Source organism: Sarcophilus harrisii, chromosome 3 (assembly GCF_902635505.1).
Source record: "Sarcophilus harrisii chromosome 3, mSarHar1.11, whole genome shotgun sequence".
NCBI classification, from domain to species: Eukaryota; Metazoa; Chordata; class Mammalia; order Dasyuromorphia; family Dasyuridae; genus Sarcophilus; species Sarcophilus harrisii.
The window spans coordinates 369233056-369249215 of record NC_045428.1 but is presented as its reverse complement, the minus strand read 5'-3'; the positions used below and the strand labels follow the sequence as shown (position 1 = coordinate 369249215).

Genomic DNA, 16160 nt, shown 5'->3' with positions numbered 1-16160 from the left:
ATGTGAGACCTTGGGCAAGTCACTTAACCCCAATTGCCTCAGCCAAAACCCCCCCAAAAAAACAAACAAACAAACAAAAACCAAAGTAGACTCATAGATTTCTGCTTTTTTACTTTTGACATGGTGAGCTAAGATGTTTTTGCCCTTACTAAGATTCAAAGAGGTGGAATTAGATTGGATATTAAAAGTGAAAGAGAACTCCATTATGATTTGGTGGGATGGAATGATATTTAACAAAGATTTATAAAAAACAAATCTTCCAGAAAAAGTAAATATATATTTTTAAGTAGTCATAAGCATAAAGATAAAATTTTTACGAAGTGACTAAATTTAATGTTTTGAAGAATTTAGGTATATCCATTATAAGTATAGAAGAAGTAAAATTCATGCTTTTGTTAAGATATAGGAAGTATTTTTGGCACCACCAAGTTTATGTCCTTGCATCAAATAAACAAAGGCAAATATATGAATGATGATAGCACTACTCTCCATTTGACAAGATTACAAAATAAATAAGGTAGAACTACAAATGTTACACAATGCAGAATATCTTCAGAGATTTGGCTAGATATTCCATCTGGGATTTTCCCAAGTGTATATTTTCTGCTACATGGAAGTAAGAAACTTGAATGACAAAACTCTAATTTTTAACTTTTTTTCCTTCGCTTCAGTTCCTTTTATCTTTAGGAGCATCAGAAGGAAACTGGCCTGTGTTTAGAAATAAATGAAGTCAAGAAATAAACTTGGGTGGAAGAGTAGAGAATTTTTTTTCCCACTTTGGGCAATCTTTTTTATTTTCGGAATTCCATGAAGATACACGTGAAGCAATAAAGGAAGCAGAAACTGATGAAAATGATAGTTTACAAAATGACAAAACAAAGTCACATATAGCAAATTTTATCTAATGAAAATTTCCTCACTGATTTCTTTTCAGAAAATGAAGACTTTTTAGACGTAGTTGAAATTCTTCTAAACCCTTAGGACATGATTTTATTCATTTTTAAAAAAATTTTATACATATTTACTACTGTTTTAGGTATTGGAGGTATAAAGATAAAAAATTGTAGTACCTGATCTCTAGAAAATAAAATCAAGTATTCCTAACTATAATATTAATGTTTTTTCATACATTGGGTATGGTGGCATATGTCTTTTTCTGGGAAGACTGAGATTGGGGGATTGCTTGAGTTTGAGAGTTCTGAGATGTAGTAGGACTAAATCCTAGTGGATTTTTAAAGACCAGCACTAATATTGTGAGTCTCCTAAGAGCAGAGGGTCACCAGTCTGCCTAAGGAACAGTGACCTGGCCCATGCCAGAAAAACAGTGGGTTAAAAACTTTTCTGCTGTATTGGGATCAGATTGTGAGAAGCTACTGTCCTGCTAGCCTAAGTGAAATGAGTCCACTCTAAAAACAAATTTATGTTTTTTTTTTCTTTCCATTCTCTGTCAGAAACTGAGTACAAGATTCTTTTAACTTCAGCAGTTTAGCTACATTTGTAACAGATTTTTTTTTTATTACATTTTACAATTCAGTTAGTAATTATTTCTGGAAAAACTATACCTTACATCTCTTTACATCAAGAGTAAATCAGCTTATAAATTATTAATTTTAATGACCTAGATCCAGTTCCTTAGGGAAGCAGAACTATGAGCAAAATCACAGAAGTAAGATTTAAGCATAGTTTTTTTTTTTTTTTTTTTTTTGAGGCACAGTAATAAGACCAATCTAATTAAAAACATAGTGTTAGGAAGCAGTGAGAAATGAAGTTGGATAGGTGTAGGGAAATAAAGTTTTGGAGGATTTTGAAAACTAGACAGAACAATTTAATTAGGGAGGAATCATGGAGTTATTGAAAGATTTTTAGCAGAGTTAGGATATGGAATGTGATGATTTGGGAAGGTGAATCTAGCAATAGTATGAAATATGGATTGAAGGGGGAACATGGAATTAGGAAGGTGGTATATTCAAGACTATGCTTCAAGTTTAAAAATATCTGCAAATCTTGACTATGTTACCAAATTCAGTCTTGAACTTTTTGATTTCATTTGAATAGTTTGTCTTTTTTTTTTTTACTTTTAGTTGAAGTGGCTAATAGTAACTGAATACTTTGGAATTTCTTACAACCCTCTACCACATCATGTAATTTAAAATTTATGTTTAGTTGAAAATGATTTTCAGTTTCAATTCCAGTTCTGATAAATTCAATGTCTTTCGTATGTATTAGAATTTAATTTCCTTGATAATAGAACATTTAAAAGATATATAAGAATTAGCTTTTTTGCGTGGTAGTTACTGACTTTGGCTTATTGATTGTGGACTGTATACACTTTATTTCTCACATAAAAGTGAAGCATTTTGAAATTTCTGAAATGGCAGAAAATATTTACATATATTTAAAAATAAAATTTGACAGGCAATGTATTATACTGTGTTTAATTTAAATAACTTTGAGGACTTTTTATTCATAGTATATTCAACAGAACATAAGGGCAGACTGCTCCAATATTGACAAAATTCTTGAACCACCTGAAGGCCAAGATGAAGGTGTATGGAAATATGAACATTTAAGGTAGGGAATTACTATTAGTATTTTTATTTGCCTGACTTCTGCTAAATGTGTTTCAGTAATACTGATTCAATGATAACTATAATACATAAATATAAATTACCTATGTAATTAGAAACTTAAAAAACCAAATGGCAAAGTTTTTGTGCCTTTTAACGCTATAATCTTCTCACCTTTGGCATTTACTGTATCAGTATTGTTCATAATAAATTGAGACAACTGGAACTTGGCTTCAGAGAGAGTTATTAATAAATTGTTTGCTCAAGTATCTGCTCTAACACACTACTAAATTTTTGGACTTGACATTTATCTTTTTTATATGTTGTTTCAATTACTTATTATTTTATTCCATAAGAATATTTCTAGTTTACTCATTCTTTAAGTATCTATTAACTTTTTAATAGCATGCCCTTGCCATTCTTCATTATTCTTTGACTTTGTGGACTCTGTAAGACTTCATAGACCTGTAAACCCAAATTTGAATAGAATTTTGACATAAAGAATTTGTTTTCAAATCTTTTTCAGTATTGTTTTGATGAAGAGAGTGACAGCTTTTGAAACAAGTTTGGGTATAACAGTATGATCATCTCAATGTCATAAAGTTGCTAGGCTCAATCTTAGAATTACTGCTTTTAAATTCCGATTTTAAAATCCAGATTGGAGTTTGGTTTGGGAAGTTTGAATTAGGAATCAAAATTATGGAGTGGAATGAGGCATTAAAAATAGCTTTTCAGTTGATTCATGTTATGACTAAAGTAGATAATATGACCTCCCCTTAGCAATGCCATATCTGCCTATGACAAAACACCTCACTTCTTGTTGCTATCACTCTGTTTTTTAGGGTAAGACTTTTTTTCCCCTTGCTTCAAAATACTGCCCCTTCTGTAGACTGAATCATTTTCGTATTCCATATGGTTTTCCTGGTTAAGTTACTTTACTAGTAATAAATTGCTCCATTTTTTTCTTTAAAAAAAAAATGAGTCTAACTTAATCTTCAGAGTTATTGAAAAATATAGGTTTATTCAGTCATTTTTATGATTCTTTTTTACTAAATATAATATTTTCTTACGTTCCTTAACTTTTCCATACTCTTTAATTAAATTTCAATCAACTTTTAACTGCTCTGCATAGTTGTAGTATGATAGTGTCAATACCAAAAAAAAGGCTATTTATTTGTCAGTTTTCTTCTAAGAAAAAGGAAACCATCTTTTGTTTGTAGTATTCTTATTTTAGGTCTAATAGAACTCTTTATTTTATTTTATTTTACTTTATTAAGTGAATAATTCAAAATAGAATTCTCATCCATGGTCTATTAGCCTAGTGCTATTGTTTGTTACCCTTTAAAAAAAATAATACTAAGTGTTTTTTTCAGTATTCTATACATTCAGGAAATGTCTCTTTAATGTGTTTTAAGAAAAAAGTTTCAGGGATGATAGATTTTTGTTTGAAATTGCTACATTGAGACATTGTTGGTAGTTGTTTAACAGTATTTTTAACGAGATGTTGATGAATCTTAGGTTATAAATTCTATTTCAGTAAAGGCCAGTTAAATTCACTATATTCCTTGGTCACAGATTGCAACTCATACTTTATTTTATCTTGACTATTTGGTGATAACAGGAACCAGGTGAGATAAAACTTATGTTCACCACTAAAAATATAGCTCAAAGCACATAATATAAATAATATATTAGATATGCAATTTTTATATTTTTTTAAATTCCAAAGGTAATATTATTATTAGGAATCTGGAAAGAAAATAAGAGTTATTTTCTTTGGTTGATCAGTAGTGCCACTATAGTAGTATTCCTAATTTAAAGTAAATCAAGATACTTCTTGCTATTTATTTAATTACATTGTTCTTCCATGGTATTAATAAGATAGGATTCCTTCTCTTACCGGGTGATTTTTTTTTTTAAAAACTATATTGCATTTTTCTTTTAGAGATTGTTCTTTTATTTTCCATAGTATTAGTGTTATATTTTTAGGGAACTAAAGCCTTTTTTTAAAAAAATTAACTTTATGATGTCAGTTTAGAATTTTTTTTTTTTTGAGGCAGTGAACTAAAACTTATTAAATAATTTTTTTTTCTTTTAGGAATAATCAGTGTTTTGGCAATTGAAAATTAGACTGTGTGGCATACATATTACTTTAATAATTCTTCAGCTACCAATGTATATTACAAAATTGATGAGGTTTGGCACAAGGCAGAGAGTTGTGGGAACCCCTTCTGGCCGGTGCAGGTCTAACATGAAAGAATTCACCAACCCCAAAAAGTTAGATTGGCAAAAAGAAGTTTATTGGTACTGAGAAGTCAGCTTTTGCTAGGAGGCCGACTTCCTCAGTGGCAAGGTCCTGACAGAGAAGTAAAGGTCTAGCAGAGAAATCCTGGCAGAGAGAAATAAAGAGGGGTTAAAGCTGAGAAGAGAATGTCTTCATAGTTGGCAAAGGGTCCTCGCAGGCAGCTATGCCAAGGAGAGAGAGATTCTTTGACAAGGCATGATCCTGCTTTCTGGCCTCTGCAAAGAAATGAACCCCAAAGTTGCCCTTTAAAAGAGATCTGAGACTGAAGTTTCAATTGAATGAGATTACTGCCCCCCAGGCCTAGATTTCCAGTAGAATGAGATCACTTACTGGAATGGTCCTGAGCTAATTTTTAGCTCAATAGAGATACCAGGTCCAGATCAACAGCTAAATAAGACCACTTAAATTTGAGCAAAGTAGTAGTGGTCCTGGGCCAATCTTAATGAAACCATTTAATTTCCCTGAAGGGTTTTGGGTCCCTGTCGGGAGAGTTTCAGGGCTCACTCCAAAGGTCAAGGACAGTTTCAGGGTTCACTCCATCAAAATGATACTCCTGTCTTGGTGAATTTTCTTATGTTTAGAGTTGAAAGGGATATTCAAGGTCATGGCTTTATCAGATTTAAGAAAGACTATAAATTTTATTTTCAACTATGTTTTAATTTGTAGCTAGGCAAAAGGAAATATTTTGATCTTAGATTGTACAGAAATTTATTTACTTTATATCATATTTTCAATTTTTATAATATGGGGACTATATATACCTCCATTCTAGTTAAAAATAAATGAGATTTGTGAAGTACTTGGAAAAAATATACTATTTGAATTGTAGTGGTAGTGTAGTGTTACTCTTTTGTTACAAATATAATGAATGTTTAATTAAACATTATCTTTGGAAAATTATAAGATTGATGTTTTCATTTATATATTTGCATTTCCAGGCAATTCTGCCTAGAGCTAAATGGACTTGCTGTCAAACTTCAGGTAATTTTTTGTTTAAAATTTTTTGATTTTTATGTTTCAACTATAATCTTTGTGAAAGTGTTTATACTTTTTCTGTGTATTTACAGAGTATTGTTCAGAATTTTAAATGCTTTCTCTTAGAATCTCTTACAGATTTTGAGTATTGTGCCTTTATATTAGGTTTATGTGTTGAGACTAAGTACAAATATTTTAACAGAGTGAGTGCCATCCAGATACATGTACTCAGATGACGGCAACTGAACAATGGATTTTTCTTTGTGCAGCTCATAAAACTCCAAAAGAGGTAAGAATTTATTTTAAAATAATTAGAATGTGATTGAGTGTAGCTTTATAATATAGATTCTTTACTTAAATACATGAGTAGTGAAGTTTTATAAGTTGTAAGAAGTTGGACATATCTTTAACTGGAACTGCTTATATTCAATTTAACAAATATTTATTAAGCACTTGAAGTTCAAACACAATGCTAGTACTAGGAATACAAAAATAAAAATGATAGATTTTGCTCTGAAGAAACTTGCATTCTACTAATAATTCAAATTATTTTATTTACCCATACTATCAAAGGGTTTGTGCACTCTTTGTAATTATCATCTGGAACCGTGATATAAATGACCTAGAGCCACATTGGTAGTTAACAGTTATAGATGTAGTAAGTGATGGTTAGTTCTCCTTTCTGTAAACTGTAGTAATCTAAATAATCTTAAGTCTACTGGAAAAAAATGACATAGTGCATGAATCATAACTCATGATGTTTTCCTTTTCTAAGAATAGTGTGATTACTATTTGAAACTTTATATACTTATTAAATATGAATGAACCTCTTGAGTTTTGTAATATCATGAAATAATTGGGGTTTTTTTTTCCATGTGTTATATACATTGAAATCTGCCATATCACTGCTGAATTTTGCAACGAAGTCTTCAGAATCTTCATTCTTATTTGTAGGCATTGATAATTGTTCATTGTATCTTTTTTGGCAGGCAGACTTTGAGGGTAAATTTAGAGTTGTCAGTCAGTTATGCTGTTTGGCAGCTTTTAGAACCCTAAAGTAAGGGTTACCTAAGATTACCTTTTTCTACTTCTGTAATGTTTGTTTTAAAGAGGGAAAAAAAAATACTCTAGAATACAATATTTGAAGTGCTTATTTTATTGAATAGTTATTACAAAGACTGATTTTTTTTTCTTTTTTGATGAATTCAGGAAAGATTTATTTTACATCCTTGCAAGAATGGTTAAGAGACACAACTTTGAAACTCCAAAGGCAGCCTTTTATTTCCTATTCTGTAGCATAAGTCCCTCACTTGATTCCCCATTAATTGGATGTTACTGAAGTTACACAACCTGAATTTCCACCCTTCATTAGTCAGTCCCTGCTCCCAAGGAGGTTACTTTGTAGTTGGAGGAAGATTATTGTGGAGGACTTAGGACCTGGAACAAAAGATTCAAAGACTAATTTCTTTCATAATGTTGATATCACATCCTTTGAATTGATGTTAAACTTAAAGAAAATAGAGATCTAAGTACCCAGCCCATATCTAGATAAATCTATTGGCAGTAAAACAGAACTAAAGGTTTTCATTGAGCCTTACTATTAAGTCACTTTGGAGGACAGGGATGGACAAAAAAAAAGTAGAAACAAAACAAGATTAGTATGTCTTCTGGTATCTAGAAAAGATAAAACAATCCAAAGTCAGTTTAAGTTGCACTCTAGATTAAGGGTCTTGATAAATGGATGTGTTCAACTTGCTGGATATCCTAGAGGTGTCATGGCTAGTTTCTTTAATATTTTCTTAACATAATATTACTTAGTAAAATGAGACCACTATTAAAGAGGTCTTGTAAACCACTAATCTATCAATATTGGAATTCTATTTGCTACCCTTCTGAATTGAAATGTGTGGAAAATAGGTGAAAGCAAGAGTTCTCTGCAGTGACTGTGTGGTAAAGGGTAATTTTAAACAGTATTTGAAGAAACACTTAAAGGATAGGAAGAGGAGCATCATTATATGTTGTGGAAGAAAGCAGGAGTTATGTGGGTAACTTAATCATTCTGAAACAAAGGCATTAGTTGGATTCTAAGATAATGATCCAAAGGAACAAATGATGCTCAATTTACAAACAGTGACTTCTTTATCAAAAGACAAAAGAATGCTAGTTTTATGAATTTAGTCATATTCATGCTTATACCATCTATCATTATTGCATCAGTTTTAACTGTGAAGGATGTGTATTTTGGGAGGTGTATTATTTGAATAAATAGTGGGAATGATATTTTAGTAGTCATCTGGAGATTTTTGAAAAAATTAATATTGCTTTGAATGTGAATATGCACATAAAGATAGCTGCTTATTATGGTGCTATATCAGCATTGAAACAGCTGGTAGTTCCCAAATAGCAGGTTTAAAAGTATATTTTGCTTTAAAAATATTCTCTCCACTGGATAGAACCATAATTATCATTACTGTTTCTTTTACCCGAGTTTCAGTCCTTTTCTTTGCTTGCTTGGGTCTCTGCTTGACTCTGTTTACTCTTGGTTTCATCCTATCTGCCCTCTGAAAGAGTGGAGAACCTTAAGATCATAGATCTAAGCTGGAAGTGAACTCAGAAGCCTTCTAGTCCAATTTCCTTGACTTACATATGAGGAAGCTGAGGCCAGAGATATTAAGTGTCCAAATAGGAAGTTTATTGATATTCAGACTTAGTTCTTGTGACTCCCAAGTTTAACACTTTCCCCTCAAAACCATGCTACCTCATTTTCTCCCAGATGTTTATTTGACAGTAGCAAGAGTAAAAAAAACTAGAATAGGAAAGGTTTCAGTATTGCTGATATGATGTGTACAATAGAGAAGAGCTTCTTCAGTTGTAATATAAAGAATCTCTAGTGCTAGCCAAACCCAATAATGGCTGATGGGATGAGGCAGGAAGTAGAATTAAACAGATGGTTTTTTTCTAGTACAGTAGTGTGGTAACACTGAAAAGACTAGAAGTTAGATTCTTGGGCTGGTGTTTACTATGTGATCTTAGCTAAATCAAGATCTTTTTGATTTCTCTCTGGGGCCTTCTTTCTCTTCATTGAAATGAAGAGATTATATTAGATGTAGATTTCTTTGTTTAAAACTTCTTTAAAGGCTGGAATGTAAGGGTGGGGAGGAACAGGGAAAGAGAGTTTGTCTTGGAGAAGTCTAACATTAGCATATTAAAGTCTTGTTTACTAAAATGATAATTCGTTTGCATATTCTAATCTGATTCTACCACCAAGAATTCAGAAGAATTTTATTTTGCATTCACTGTTTGCTAGGTTCTATTTCTGTCTGAATTGTTGCAGCCTTTTTTTTTTTATTATTATTCTCTGTTCTTTGGATTAGGACAAGGCTTGACCTTTGGTTCTTGCCATATAAATATATACAATAATAGAGATAGATGTGTTTGGTGATACCGTTTTGTACTTTTTTCTTTTGTAGTGTCCTGCTATAGACTACACTAGGCACACACTTGATGGTGCAGCATGTCTTCTGAATAGCAATAAATATTTCCCTAGCAGGTAAAAACTTTTAAATATGGTGCTATTTATCTCTTTTATGTTTTATTTTAATGAGTATCAAGTTATTACTACAATGCATTTTTTACTCAAATTATGTTTCTGGTATCATGTGTTTTAAGTTATACAGGTTTTGAGATTAAATCGTATTGATGAGGTCTAGATATGGGGTACCTAAATGAAATTAGGGTTTAATTGAGGTCTAGTGGCTGGTTTGGGATACAGGGAGTCAAATAGAGTTCCCCTACAACCCCTTTGGATTCGGTGCAAGGATACAGAGTTAAATGAGGTCTAGAAGTGGTGCAAAGAGTCCCCTGTAAAGAAGTTTACAGGCCCGAAAAACTAGATTGATAAAAGAGGTTTATTATGGGGTTTGGAAGTAAGGTTTAAGTATAGTTAAGGAAATAGGTGAAGGTAGAGATAAGAAGAGCACCGGAAACAGGAGTCCAGTGGACAGAGATCCCTGGTGTGCCAGGCATAACGCTTGCATGTTTAGAACCTCTGCAAAGAGAGGATTCCAGCTTAAGTCTTTTATAATGAGCGATTCAGCTAAAGGGGCCTGTGGGTAGAGTCCCAGGTTGGCTCCTTTTGGCTTTCAGTGGGGGCTTGAGTCTGCTTGGTGAGTGTTGGGAAACCTGAGCAGATCATGAGAATGGGGGCTGGGATAGCCCAAGTTGGCTCAGATCCGGGTGGTGACTGGGACAGGCCCACACCTTCTATTGGAATTCAAAGGGACCAGGATTTGCAAATCAAAGGTCCTAGCTTCCTGGATTGATAATCCATTAGCTAGGAGGGGTTGGGAATCAGAAAGAAAGAAAGAAATCAGTTCTTAAAGGGACCACAACCAGCATCAGTATGTTTAAACCAAATGAAATAATTACAACATAGAAGTGGTGTGGGCACCATATATATGATTGACATACAGATGACCACCATACCCATGCTAAAGAAGAGAGGTTGATTATCATCTTGAGTTTACCATTGTGGTTGCTGACTATACATTTTAAATTTTTGCTTACCTGTAGAATTAATCAAGTCTGAGAAGTTCATTTCTTGTTCTAATTGTAGAAGGGTTATTAGACATTGCAGTAAAAATTGAGAGACATTAATATGTTCTGCTTTATAATCGCAAGCCTTTATTGTATTTGTTTTCTATTTGGTAATGATTTTTAAAGCCTTAAATATAGAAAGTCAACAATCTGGAAATTCACTAAAAAAGATTCTTTACCTTGAGAGCTGAAATAAAAGCATAGTTCAGATTTATAATGCCAGTTTTTAAAAAGTCATGAAAATGTATTTTTTTCCTTTCAAGAAAGAAATAAGATGAAACTAATACCTTTTCATTGTTACTAATTACCGAGAAGACAAAATGTTAAAGTTCTAAATGGAGTCCTGGTACATCATATTAACATCTTAAAACTTTTAACAGTATTTTATAAGATTGAATTTTGAGTCGTATTAGTTAACTGAATGAAATAAAAAGATGATTTCTTTTTTCTCTATTTTTGTAGAGTTAGCATAAAGGAGTCATCTGTAGCCAAACTAGGATCAGTATGCCGTAGAATTTACAGAATATTTTCACATGCTTATTTTCATCATCGGCAAATATTTGATGAATATGAGGTAAGTATGTTACTCTGTTGGTGATGGCTATTTTAATCAAATGGTGATAGTTTTGTGGTAGTGGTGGTATACATTTCTGTTGATTTTGTTTTTGGATTACAAATTAAAATTTTTTTTCTCCATTCCACAGAATGAAACATTTTTGTGTCATCGATTTACTAAATTTGTGATGAAATATAATTTGATGTCTAAGGATAACCTGATTGTACCAATTTTGGAAGAGGAAGTGCAGAATTCAGTGTCTGGGGAGAGTGAAGCATGATGGGAATCATACATAAAAATGTACTGAACACATAATTAACATTAATTATGTACTGTATATATCATTTTAGACACTTCAATCATGTATTCATATTATAGCTTCTTTGTTTAGTATAGTTTTGTATGCTGTGTGTTGCCTTTTAAAATGGGAAAGACTTTAAGTTATTCATGAGCTGTATATTCACCAGTGTGGCACTCATGGTTTTTAAATAAGATTAGTATTATCTGTTTATAATGCCTGTTAATAAAAAGAATTTACAATTCTGTAAAATTGCTGCTAAACAATCGTTGAATCACAATCCTCATCAAACAAATCTATCAGAAAAAGATGAGTGAGCTTTAGGTTTCACATAAGCCATTTACTAATGAAATAGCAACATTTCCCCTTAGTTTTTGTGTCCTAAATTTAGAATACTCTAAGAAATTCTACATAATACAGTTCAGACTAAACTGTAGCTGTTTTTAAAAAAGCTGTTTCCATGGTCTCCTTATGAATTTTGACATACATCTATGAAGATTATGTGTATATCCAAATGTAAAAGCAAGTGCAGTGTTATTAATGCTATAATATTAACCTTACTCTGCTACACAAAGTATATTCTGGGCCAACATACTTGAAAGCTGTATGTTTTTCTAGATTTACCTTTCTGTAATAGTGGATTATAAGTTTTGCATACATCATGGTAATGATGCTAAGGCAAATAAATGTTTCTCCCAATGAAACCCCTTTCTTTCCTACCTCTTTCCCTCAATCCCCTCACCAAAAAATACTTTTTGAGGCTACCATGAATTATTACTGCAAAGGCTTATATGCTTATATGTATCTGTATTAATTGCCTACAGATTATACCTCATATTAACATTCATACTACACTACAAGAAAAATGTACTGACACACTTTTTCATTTATTTATGTTTGGCAGAATTATTTTAACTAAATATTTGGAAACCTTTAGTCTTTAAAATAGTTTGGATATTTCTATGAGTAATATTAATCTTTTTGTTAATCTAGACAATATTTAGATATGGGTAGAAAAATATTGCCTTCTCCCCCTTCCAAAAAATCTCATATTTGAATTGTGTATGCATGTGAGATTATTTGCAATAATTCCCAGGATCCATGAGTGCTACTTAATGGTGTTGCACTAGTGGATCTCTTTAAAATGAAATGCCTTAAGGATAGAACTTCACATTTGCTAATTTGAGTGGTGTAACTGAATATAATCTTTTAAAAAGCACTTGTCTCATTTTTATCATATTGCATAGAAGCATTATACAGTAATATAGGGTATAAGAGAGTACAAACAATGAAGAAAATATCAAAAAGATAGGCTTTTGGGCAGTTTTAAGTGCCCAGGAGAGAAAAATATTTTTTGAGTGTAGAAGGTAGGGTTGTTTGGAAATAAAAGTGAAATATTCATTTTTGTATCACCATTTTTTCCCAACTTGAGGCTGAACTTTATATGAGTGTTATAAAATGTACAATAAGGAAATGTGGAATAATATAAGGTATAGAAAATGTTTAGAAAATTTTTTTTTAGTATGCCTTTTGTTCAGATGTATTTGACTGGTAGTAGTATGTTCTACTAATTAAGACATTTTTCTATGAAAATATTTTGCCCCACCTCTAGTTCTATCTTTAAGGATATCTTATTACATATGTCATAATAAGAAATTGTCTCTGAAATTTTACATTTCTTTTAATCTCACTGTAAACCAACTGAAGTAGTAAAATTGCTAAATTTGGGAAGGAAGAAGTTATACTTCTAGTTAATCAATACAGTGTAGCTGTTTACTTTAGCAATGCATATCCTAATGAATTTCTGTGGCTTTATTCATCTCTTGGTGACTAAAGCAATGATTAGAAGAGATGACCTACTAATATTTTTACTTAGTATTTTCAATAGTATAGCTCACTGCACTGTGGAAATACCTAAGGCATTTATTCCATCTTTCATATACTATATGTTTGGAGTTGATTCTCAAAAAACAAGTCCAAACAAAATCTTACAATAGTTTGTCTTGCTTTTGTATTCATATTGACATCTCATTCTCATATATGTTGTACTGTGAAGTTTATTTATTACATTATGTAACCTGAGTATAAAAGACCTAAGTGAAACAGTTCCTTTTTTTTTTTTCTTGATGTTTATTGGATCTATCTAAAAATGTACGTGTATTTATGAGGCCCTTACTACAAAAGGTTAAAGAGCCTGGCAAACCCATCAATTTGTATAGTAAGTATTTTAAGAGGAAAATTTGTGAACTTAAAGGCTCTGTATGCTGGGAAATTAGATTCCACTTTTAATTATGTTGTAAAGGTCAAGAGGTTAAAATTAAATTTCTCACTTTCCATGCTGGCGTATTTGGCCTTGTGGCTCACTCTTCTCTTCATCTTTATCATGCCTGGGACAGTAGATACTTCTTATAATTCATTTTTCTATAAATGGCTCATTCTAGTTCTGTGCGGTATTTCTCCTTTTTCTGTTCTTTAGTTTAAGGTTTTGATTTTATATGAGTGGTAGGTTCTCAGTTCTGTTCTATGAGATTTACCTAAATTTGTTGTTTTTTCAGTCATTTCCCACTCTTGGTAACTTCATTTGGGGTTTTCTTGGCAAGGGGAATATTTTGCCATTTCCTTTCCCAATTCATTATTACAGATGAGGAAATGAAGCAAACAGGGTTAAGTGACTTGCCCCAGAACATACAGCTAGTAAATGTCTAAAGTCAGATTAGAACTTGTTTTCTTAACTCCAAGCCCAGCACTCTTATCTTCTGAGCCACCTAATTACCCCTAAATTCTGTAGAAACAAGATTAAGTGTAATGAAACATTGATGGTAAGGATTTATTTATACCTTTGGTTAATTAAGTTTTTGGTTGGTTGGTTTGTTTTTTTAAAGAGAATATTGGTCTTACTGGTATTTTAACACATATAAAAAGTTGTTCTTTTCAATTTTTTGGTGGGTTTAGTTGTTAAGAACAAAATGATAGTTAACTCTTTAAAAAAAAAAGTCTAATCAGAAGCCATAACTTTTTTTAACTGACCTTGTTTTACCTTTACCCCCAGATATCTTCAAACCAGTGGGCATAATTATAAGTTAGCATTTATTTGGTGGCTTTTCATAACCAGAATTTTGCAAATGATGGACATTTGAGATTTTTGATAATTGTGAATGGTCCATTGCCTGTTGGGATATCGAATTTTCTCCCTATGGTAAGAGCTGAGTTTAAGTATATAAATTCCAGTTTTTAGAAATACTTCAGTTTTACAACTGCTTGTTGCCACTGCAAGCTTATTTTATTTCTACATATAGTATAAGCTTTATGTTAGAAATATTAGAGTTGGCTTCCATTTTTAATATAAAGCTAATGGATAGATAATGAGTGCAACTGTATTTGTTTCATTACTGTTGACCAGTTCAATGAATTTTCTGAAACATATCAGTGAGAACATCAAAGTAATTAATTGAACAGTTATATGAATCAGTGTCCTGGTTATATTATAAACATAGTGTTACCAATTAAATCCACTAGAGGGTATTCACTCCACAAAGTGGAAATTAATTTTTAAAATTTAGAGAGGGGTTCTTTCTGTACTTGGAGCTATTCATCTTTTCTGCAGTACTTTATTTAAGTGTCTACTGTTTTTATTTCTCCCTTTCTTATGTACAATGTTTTGATTCAAGTACAAAGAAAATAATTATAATAGAGTTTGGTGAACAAAAGATGAAATTTTCGTAAGTATCCTGAATTCACAAAAGAATACAAATGCTAAGATATTAACACTATAATCTAAATTTCTGACCTTGGTTCTAAGATTTATCAAAAATGTCCATTTTCAAAACCATTTCTGTTTTTAAAAACATATCATAGAATTTTACTCTTCCTTAAATTTCTTTTACAAATGGTAAGAACCTGTTTTTCCCACAAGCAATATTTTCCGATAGTTGCTGCTTCCCCCTCTCTTAAGGTCAAGGGTCATATAAGCAACTTTTACTATAACTCATAACTTTTGAAATATTATTTTCTTAAATAATATTTGTGTACTAGTAAGGGATTTTTTTGGATTTAGCTTGTGGCCATTGTGTGAAATAATGATGAGACTTTTAAAATGAGAATGACTTGTTTATAGGAATGTCTTATCCTTTAATTATTGTTTTAAAGGATTCTTCCTCTGTTGTGTTTGTTTTATAGTTTAGTAGTAATTATGGTTTAATAGGATTTGTGAGAATTTCTGGAAGGAAATAAACTTTTTCTTTGGTTTTAGATGGCAGGTATACGTTCTCTGGATTTTGAGGATAGATTGATATTTTTACCTCCCTTTTTTAATCCCTATTTATCTTTTAAAATCTGAAGTCATTATTTTCTTGTAGGATTAAAAAATTAGCCTTTCTTTCATCACTCTTGAATTTGGTAATTTTGGGTTGTGATGGTAATAAAATCAATTTGTAAACCACTTCTTTATAGAAACATATGAAATTTATAATAATGCACATTGTGCCTAATAATCTTGTAGGTGTTGCACTGGAAATCCTACCTACCCAAGTCTTAAGGAGTTAGCATTAACCCCATGGTGGTGCTGATTTCTTGAACCATGGGAATATCTTAGAGGCTGAATTGCTGCTGCCATCTTTTTCACCTTCTCTTTTTCCTGCTTGCTGCTTTTACACCGGGATTGCCCCTATTGCCTTCCTTCTGTCACATCTGTATTTAACCTAAATCCTTCCTGTTCCAGTTAATAAAATGTCATTTCATTGGTATAAGGAACTTCCATTTAGGAGACACCCTCTATTTGTACTAGTGCAGATGATTATTGCTCTGCAGTTTACAATCTTAGTAAATCTCCGAGGCATGCAAGTTTAAAGAATTTGCTGAGTCACA

General features: G+C 31.8%; 1 protein-coding gene across 1 annotated transcript in view; it reads left to right on the top strand.

Annotated features, from left to right (window-relative positions):
• The window catches only part of LOC100920453 (MOB-like protein phocein), a 59292-nt gene extending 45662 nt beyond the window's left edge, over nt 1–13630 (top strand). Inside the window, exons 3-8 of the mRNA XM_031960263.1 lie at nt 2471–2571; nt 5811–5853; nt 6050–6136; nt 9318–9397; nt 10906–11017; nt 11148–13630. Coding sequence (XP_031816123.1) covers nt 2471–2571; nt 5811–5853; nt 6050–6136; nt 9318–9397; nt 10906–11017; nt 11148–11279 — 555 coding nt within the window. The 3' untranslated portion in view covers nt 11280–13630. The remainder of the gene's footprint in view (nt 1–2470; nt 2572–5810; nt 5854–6049; nt 6137–9317; nt 9398–10905; nt 11018–11147) is intronic.
• The last annotated feature ends 2530 nt before the right edge of the window (nt 13631–16160 follow it).